This window comes from Sebastes umbrosus, chromosome 10 (genome assembly GCF_015220745.1).
Source record: "Sebastes umbrosus isolate fSebUmb1 chromosome 10, fSebUmb1.pri, whole genome shotgun sequence".
In the NCBI taxonomy this organism is placed as follows: Eukaryota; Metazoa; Chordata; class Actinopteri; order Perciformes; family Sebastidae; genus Sebastes; species Sebastes umbrosus.
The window spans coordinates 484,664-493,690 of record NC_051278.1 but is presented as its reverse complement, the minus strand read 5'-3'; the positions used below and the strand labels follow the sequence as shown (position 1 = coordinate 493,690).

Below are 9,027 nucleotides of genomic sequence, written 5' to 3'. Positions count from 1 at the left end.
AGCTTCAGAGATCTTTTTACTGCATTCTGGTGAATTTAAAAGACTGAAAATAATAAGTACACTGCAACATCATGTTAAACTTTTAATTTGACCTTTAATTCTCAGGAAAGAATACAGAGCACTTCTCCCCTCTGGTGTAAACTTGTATGAATCTCTGGTGTAAACTAATATTCATCAGTTTTTGCCCCCTTCTTGAGTATTTATGTCTCTTAGTTCTCTCCATTTCTCCCTCCGTCTCTCACTCACTGAAGGCCATATCAGACATTATTTACAACGGTTTGCACTACGCCATGACGCTGCTGCACGCTGTGAGCACCCAAAGACACAAACATGAGCTCAAACTGAGCTGTGTCGTGAGCATAGACAGCTCTCTTCCACCTGGAAACATTACATTTAGTGTAGCTGTATTGTCGTCCAGGTGAAAACAGTAGAGCTTATAGACACTGTACAACGCCAGAAACAGGTTGAGATAACGAAAAGGAAAGAAAAGTGCCATAAATCTTGAGAAATACGGGAGAATTGTGACCCCGGGTGAAGTCTCCCGGGGAAATAAGGAGGGTTGGCAAGTGTGCGAACCGCCCCAACAGCTGTGAATATCACAGGTTTTACAGATCATATCTGGAACATGGATATTGAACAGATGTTGCCGCTGTTGGGAAGTGATCAGATTGCACTCTGGGACGAGCCGGCCGGGGTTGTCCTTGAAGTGAAATGGATCTGAGCACCGAGGCCAACTTTAAAACCACTTGATCCATTTGACACATGCCATCGTCTCAGAGAGCCACATGGCTTAGGCCTTCACACTAAGACTGCTAAGTCCACCACTGACATGTCAGTATTAGACTGTACATGCAGAGCAGAGAGCTGCAGAGAGGACGGGTTTCTGTAGACCAACCAGGACGTTAACATCCCCCTGGTTCCCTCCACTAACAGCCAATGGGATTGATCCACTGGGGTTTAGATTATTGCAGAAAATAATCTAAACGTTTATGATATTGACACGTTTTATTCAGCAAGATAATTTCCACTAATGAACACCACTTTATGATTTATGAAGCGTGAATGCAATCGCCTTATTTCAGACATCTAACTAAAGACCTGTTGACTTCCAGACGAGGGAACATGAAGTGCTAACATGCTAACTCATGTCTGGGTTCTAGGACTCCTTCCTGCAGAACTCTATTATGATTTTAAGAGCGTTTAAATTGAGTTTTTTGTTATTAATTTCATACCATTCATCCCACTCCCTGCTTCCTTCCTTCCTTCAGCCGGTCACCTTGCTCCTTCTGGACATTACGCCCATGCTGCCGGTCCTGGAAGGCGTCGTCATGGAGCTGCAGGACTGCGCCCTCCCACTTCTGAGAGGTAACAATTTAAAGGCCAAGAATGTGCCGTCATCACGCTGCCATGTTTCATAAAGAATAAATATAGTTTTCAGCTTCCTGGAGCCTCTAAATGTCTTTGAGGCGACAGCAGTTACTCAGAGATTCTGGGGTAAAGATGTGGTGGATGGTTTTATTTAAGGTTTCTACACACTTTGAAAGGAAGGAGCCAAGTCTGTCTTTATTAAACATCTCAAAATCACTACTTTTATACTCAAATCTCACTGTTTTGCCAGCACTCTTATGTATTTATTTGAAGTCCTGTTAAATGCGACCGTAATCTTGTCTACTACATTAATTCGGTAACGCTGATGGTCCACTCGTGATTTCCAGGTGCAGCTGAACATCCCGTCACACCCAGATCATTAGGATTATATATGCATAACGATATTAACAGTATTGGATGGACAAACACAATCATAGTCGCTGCATCCCAGACAGTGTAAATAGTAAATGAAATCAACAGCTAAACGTTGGAGACGGATATATGTTCCTTTGATTGAAAGCTTTAACTCAGAGGACTGAATACGTGTTGCTGTAATAGTTTCAGGGCGTATTCCTGAGACACTTGGTAAACGTGGTTTCCAGCCAGCGGGGTTATCACTGTAACCGCTGTCATGACCTCAGTCGTGAGGCGCCATTATGTGCCGTCTCCATTGTGACCTGGAATTTTTCCTTTGAATTGATGCCGTCCTTTGCTTTGTTTGGCCGGGGGGCTGTGAGAGGCCCCCGTATTAACCGACTGTGCTGCAAAGACAACGCTTCGTGCACTGAGATGGGCACAGCCAGACACAACACAATACCGCTCACGCTGTGGTGGGATACACCCAGATACAGCTCTCAAACCTGGATATGCATGTAGGATTTAGGAAGGATGAAGAGCTGTGCTGGTTATGAACTGTCAGAGAGAGATAGATATGTGGACGGACCAGTTTGTGGTGTAATTGTTTTAGGGAGTGTACAGTATGAACAGGTTTATTGTTCACCTCAGCAGGAACTCAGAACCTGTTTGTGTTGATATCTGGCCAAGAGACTACTCTAATATGAGCTCACCGGTTACACACAGGAGCGCTGCTCCAGTCCAGAGGGAATCTGATGGCTCGGAGACGGTTAATGTCAGTTTACAGGAGAGTTAGTGAAAATCACTGATTTACAGACTAAACTATGAGATCTTGTGCTTCAAGTGCAATCCTAAAGTTTCTTTTAGTCAAGGAGTAAATGACCTATGAATCTGTTGAGGTGGCAAACAGGGAATGAAATAAGCAGCGACCAAATAACCGGCTAGATGTTGGCTGTGGCTCTGAACGGGATATACAGTTACAGATAATGAATGAATGGTTTGCATGTTTGGTTCAGTTGCTAAGGTTCATGTGGTTGCCAGCTTGTTTTGCCTTCATGTGCCGGTGTGTCTGCATTATTCTATGATCAATTTGTCATCATTTCTAAGCATGTAAGAGATGATTTCATAGATGAGTTTTAGCCATCAGACTGCTCGTCTATATATATATATATATATATATATACGTATATATATATAAGATTAGATGGTATTGTTTTGCCATTAGAGAATAGCATGAATTTGGATTTGTCTGCATTTAACACCAACTGAAGTTGAGTTAAATGTGTCTGAACCACATTGAAGGCAGACTGCAGAATCTCAAGGGTCTGTTCTACTGAAGAGGACGAGCAACAGATAACTGGTCTTTTAAATCAGACTTCCACAGAGAGGAACATATTAGTGTCTGTCCTGGTAAATGATCTGTAGAAATGATTGTGATTTCATGTTGTCTTTCTCCACAGAGATCGTCCCCACTGACAAGGAGGAGGTGGCCTTCATGGGCCTGGACGCAGCCATCCTGGTGGGCTCCATGCCCAGGAAGGAGGGCATGGAGAGGAAGGACCTGCTCAAAGCCAACGTGGCCATCTTCAAGAGCCAGGGAGCCGCCCTGGAGAAGCACGCCAAGAAGACCGTCAAGGTACCTCCGACACAGGACTCCGTTTACAGACGTGACCGGACACGTAGGAGATGTTCTACTAGTGTCGACGTGTTCTGGCTGAGTTGTTAGCGTTGCTTTGTTTCCAGGGCGTTCCCTTCAGTTCAACGTGCTGCTGCTGTGCCAAGTTGATTCTCATTTTCTAGAGCCCTCATGATGTCAAGTTTATTTTCTAATGCTTAACCATACTTTTTGTCCCTTTTATGATATTAAGCATATTACAAGTTTTTTAGATTAGATATTATTAGATAGATTTAATTTGAATTTGTAACAAATAATAAGAAAACAAAAGAAGAATAACCAATAAAATAATCAGTAAACACATACAGCACATTATAAATAAATATATGTTTGAAACGGAGTAGACAGAAGTAAACACTTATAACGTCCCACCCCTTTAAGTTATATAACTTAAATCATTTCATTCATTCTTATCACTTATTCTCATAATCATCTTAATATATATATAAAAAATTAAAATCAAGAACAACAAGGAGCGTCACAGTCCCGAGAGAGCTCTCAAAAAGTGTTTTTTAATACTTTTTCTTGAATTGATTTATGTTTGTAACTTCATCAATCCAGTTCTATAAAACTCACTGTAACAGTTATTAATGTGTTACAGTGAACTGGATCAGATGAGTCACTCAGGTTCTATTTTAACGTGTGTTTTCAGGTGCTGGTTGTAGGAAACCCGGCCAACACCAACTGTCTGATTGCAGCCAAGTCTGCTCCCTCCATCCCCAAAGAGAACTTCTCCTGCCTCACCCGTCTGGACCACAACAGGGCTCGCTCTCAGGTCGGCTTCCTTTAGCCTCACGTTTCTACTTCTTACACTTCTATTCAGACTTTTAGCTGCCACATCCTAAGCTGATCGTGAAACCTAAACTTGGCTGTCCGGTCTGTAGGTGGCGATGCGCTGTAAGGTTCCCGCCTCCAACGTGAGGAACGTGATCATCTGGGGCAACCACTCGTCCACCCAGTACCCAGACGTGCATCACTGCATGGTCAACATGTCAGGCAGCGAGCTCGCCTGCTTCGAGGCCGTCAAGGACGACGCCTGGCTTAAAGGAGATTTCATTGCTGTGAGTTAAAGAAGATGTACTGTCGTCAGTCGGACCGTGAGATACCGGGGCTGTCCAAGTTACCGTGATAATAACGCATCTTGCAATTTGTAGGTTGTAACAGACTCAGTTTGGCCACAGTGAAGATCCTGGTATCATAGTAAACTATAGAACCTGATGAATCCATCGGTACCAACCAGGTCAGACTAGCTGGTCATGAAGGAGGTTAAATAACGCTCCAAACTTACACTAAATGTTCAAAGGGGTCCCTTGACCTCTGACCTCCAGATCAGTGATGGGTTCTGTGAGTACCCACGAGTCTCCCCTTTACAGACATGCCCACTTTATGATAATCACATGCAGTTTGGGCTGCAGACAGATTCAGCTTTTATCTCAAAACCTTGACAAATAAAACCCAAACTAGCTGCACAGCTCGGTAACACCAGCTAACCCTGTATGCTCCGTTCTCCTGCTCACTACTTCCACTGACTGTGACTGTGACTGTGACGGCCGCTGTGTAACCGTCCATGTTGTTGTTGTTGTTGATGTTGTTGTTGTTGTTGTGTTGCAGACGGTGCAGCAGAGAGGCGCCGCAGTCATCAAGGCCAGGAAGCTGTCCAGCGCCATGTCTGCCGCCAAGGCCATCTGTGACCACATGAGAGACGTCTGGTCAGGCACCCCCGAGGTAAACGCCAGATTTAGTTATTTATACTGGAGGAGTTATGATGTGGTGGACTGGGTGATATATCCATATCGGGATATGAGACTAGATATCGTGGAATAACATAGTATTCTAATTGCAGTTTGAACCGGTTTCTCTCTCTCTGTTGTTTTCAGGGTGAGTTCATCTCCATGGGGGTGTACTCCTCTGGTAACTCCTATGGAGTCCCAGAAGACCTCATCTACTCATTCCCGGTCCAGATCAAGGTGAGACTGATATGAACTCGTGTTCACTCCTCCAGCAGCCTTCAGTGGGGTTTTAATTCAGATAATAGCAGTAAACTACACTGTGTCTGTCCTAGGGCGGTCGCAATAACCACAATATTACAATACTGCACTGTTGACAAGCCAACCACAGGGGATGGCAAGCAACCGCCACATCGGCTATGTTCACGTTATTTCTTTTATGAATTCTTCCCAATGGGAGCGCCGTGTATTTACACTCTGCTAGAAACACCAGCAGCCAGACGAGGCGCTGAGCGTCTATTCGGCTCTGAGTGCTGCACATTTGGGGATTGTTTTCTGGTCACCGAGAGTTTTTTTCGGACAAACAAACAAACAAACAAACAAACAAACAAACAAATAAACCAACAAACCACCGCCGGTGAAAACATAACCTCCTTCCTAGGCCTTCTGCCTTGGCGGAGGTAATAATAGCCTAATGGCAATAATAAGGCATAGCATCATCATCATCATCACAGCAGAGGAAATTCCTTCACCGCGACAGCCAACCATGCACAACACTCCCCATATGCCATGGAGGCTTCTGACAGTATTGTGTTTCCTCAGGACAAGACCTGGAAGATCGTGAACGGTCTGGCCATCAACACGTTCTCCCAGTCGAAGATGGACGCCACAGCAGCCGAGCTGATGGATGAGAGAAACACAGCCGTGGCGTTCCTGGGAGTATGACTAGATCCTGCAAGTCCTCCCAACCAACACTTAGACAGACCCAACGCTCCAGACGCCCGCCTGTGATACGGCCCTCCACCAACCCCGGCATGACTGTGTGTGCGTGAGTGAGTCAGTGTTTATGAGTGTAACGTTGGGTTTATTCTTGTGCGTTGGGAGGCTACGGTGTAGAAAGTAATCCTACGCCCGATCCCACATGGAGACGGTGATTATCTAGCGTGTGTTGCTTGTAGTTTCGTTTACAAGTTTTGGATACTGATGCAGACGTATTTCTGTTTACTCTGGCTATAAATGATAAATGCACCGCGTTGGGGACGCTTTACTCCGTGACGCACAAGTATAACTCCACCTGGAAGTCCATCTGATCTGTTACTAGCTGCTTTCTCTCTGGGGGGGGAGTGAAACATGAATGGTTGTTACATATAATCAATGATGCACTAAGTCCTCAAACACTGGAACCGTTCAGCTAAACAATAAAACATTTAACCGTGTAGTTGTGTGTTTTTTTTATGATTTTACTTTAGTTTTTTGTGTTTTTGCAGGTAAACAGATGGGCACAGTGAAGCTGCCATGATACTTTAAGTTTTATCTGTCACCTCATAGCAAGCAGGTCCAGGGGTCAGGTTGTCTGGCATACAGAGCAACTTCTGTGGATGTTCTCCCAAAGTCCAGCAACATGCATGTTAGGAGACTCTAAATTGTCTGTTTTTCTGTATCAGCCCTGAGATAGAAATATAATTAATAATTTAATTATAATAAATAGATAGGAATAGAATATGCTTTATTGTCCCTGTAGGACAAATGTGTCTTAGACTCTGCATTAAAGTTACTAATCCAATCAATACAAGACTGATAACCTGTCTGGGGTTGAACCCGCTTCTACTCATTTATTTATTCAGTTTATTTCTCAGGGACGGTGCATATTAATAAACATTACTGTAGTAGTAAAAGTCAGGAGGCTAGTTTTCATCCCGGTGTAAAGATAGCATCCTAAAATCAGAATCACTATCAGAGTGAGCAGATAAAAGCTCCAGTCCCTCGCTAACCTGCATTAGATCAGTAGAGATAGATCGGTGGATGGACAGACTAACTTCCAGGTTGTCTTCATGTTTGGACCGGGAGGTCTGCAGGGTGAAAGGGGTGGCGGGGTAAATCAGATTATGAGGGTGGCAGTAACTCAGTCCGTGGGAACTGGAGGGTCGCCGATTCAAGTCCCTGCACGAACTAAGAACGTAATGTGGTGCAAAGAGCGTGAAGACGTGCCACTTCGAGGTACCTTTGAGCAAGGCACCAAACCCCTGAAACTGCTCCCTGAGCAGCTGTATAGTAGCTGCCCGCTGCTCCTAATATACCAGGAGGTTAAATGCAGTAAATTTCACTGTCTGCTATGTTTGACAATAAAATTGGATTTACATGTTACATAACTACCAGTAGTCTTCCAGCACCAGTACACTGTAAAACACAGTTTGTCCTAAGTTGTTTAGTTGATGCTTATGACACTGGACTACATGGTAATTAGAAGTATTATAGTATTGTTATTTCCAGTAAGGATTCTTCAGTATTTCAGACATCATTCTGGGAACAAAATCTTTTAAATAAAGCCATGATTTGAGTACATGGTTACTTGTTATTGTGGTGGAAAGTATTTGCAGACAGTTAAAATAAAGAAAGAGTAAAATACTGAACATCTGGAGCAATAATAGTCCAGCGCAGCGTCACCGTTTCACCAGGCAGGGGCAGTATCTACTAGTGTTTCCCTCCTCCCAGCAGCACGAGGAATGATTATGTAATATCTGTAAAGTCACAGATGTTGTGTGTTGATTAAAAAAGGGACAAATTTACCAAAAAACATCCAGCATTCCTACATTAATGATGGGCTGTTGAATGCTGCCCAGTCAGTGTGATACTACCATAGATTTAGAAGGTTTCTATGGATACTACTATGGATCTGGTTATTTATATAACCCATCCCTCAATGGATTATTAAGACACATTAACTAACAACAGATCAAACCTTCCGGCATGTTAGACCTCCATCATCTAACAGCACAACACACCATCATCATCCAGATATATAAACGTCATCCAGATATAATCATAAACACTCCCACAACTAATGTTCCAGGAAACATCCCACAATGGAAACAGAACAAATAAACAGTCACAGATCTACAACCACAGCTCTCTGAGCACCAACACACACAGCAAGAGTACGAGTCTGAGGAACTGAATCTATCAGATGTTACGTTCCTCCTCCAGGCTTTAGAGAGATATTCAGAAAATACTAAAACATGATCAGAGATATGAAGCTGAGGCTCCAGTCTCCACTGATTTATAGGCTCATTATATTCTTTAATAAATAAACAATGAGTTCTCAATTTGGGCTTTTGTCAGATTTATTCTGCCCATTATTATAGTATGCATTTAGCCTAGACTTGGTATTTAAATATGGATGTACTTCAAAATATGAAGTAAGTAAAAAATAATAATAAAAAAACAACTTCACAATATGAATAAAGTTAAAAACATTTAAAATATGAATAAAGTTAAACATGTAAAAGATGAACTGTAGAGCTCTTCTATATAAATATAAATATAAATATAAAGGTCTAAATGAGACTTTCTCATTCTTTAACCCGGAAGTCATGTCGCACGTTGCAGAAATCTATTGGTTGTCAAAATGACGTCAGGAGAAAACAGCTCTCTGATTGGCTGCCGCCGCTTCACGTCCGCCTTCCTGCAGAGGAGCTGTTGAGTTAAATGTCTTTAAACTAAATCACATTCTATCTGCTTTAGGACTGTTTTACTCCTGATTCCAGCGGTGAAGAACAGAAACATATATTATATATATAATATATAATATTAGAGTCTCTGAGGATCACTGTTAGTCCTTCAGACCAGAGACTAAGACCAGGACCAGGACCTGGACTCTTCCTCTTCTCCTGCAGTCTCACAGTA

The 9,027-nt window shown here is 42.9% G+C and overlaps 2 protein-coding genes across 3 annotated transcripts in view; both read left to right on the top strand.

Annotated features, from left to right (window-relative positions):
- Positions 1–6,560, top strand: part of mdh1ab (malate dehydrogenase 1Ab, NAD (soluble)) — an 8,068-nt gene extending 1,508 nt beyond the window's left edge. Inside the window, exons 3-9 of the mRNA XM_037781296.1 lie at positions 1,269–1,365; positions 3,183–3,358; positions 4,050–4,172; positions 4,282–4,458; positions 5,009–5,122; positions 5,275–5,364; positions 5,947–6,560. Of these exons, the coding sequence (XP_037637224.1) occupies positions 1,269–1,365; positions 3,183–3,358; positions 4,050–4,172; positions 4,282–4,458; positions 5,009–5,122; positions 5,275–5,364; positions 5,947–6,069 (900 nt within the window). The 3' untranslated portion in view covers positions 6,070–6,560. The remainder of the gene's footprint in view (positions 1–1,268; positions 1,366–3,182; positions 3,359–4,049; positions 4,173–4,281; positions 4,459–5,008; positions 5,123–5,274; positions 5,365–5,946) is intronic.
- Positions 6,561–8,858: 2,298 nt separating this feature from the next.
- The window catches only part of ugp2b (UDP-glucose pyrophosphorylase 2b), a 41,514-nt gene continuing 41,345 nt past the window's right edge, over positions 8,859–9,027 (top strand). The window contains exon 1 of one of the 2 annotated variants that reach the window (XM_037781293.1): positions 8,859–9,000. The gene's annotated coding sequence lies outside the window, so the exon portion shown is untranslated. Of the gene's footprint in view, positions 9,025–9,027 lie in introns of both variants that reach the window. The other variant, XM_037781292.1, reaches the window with a different exon arrangement.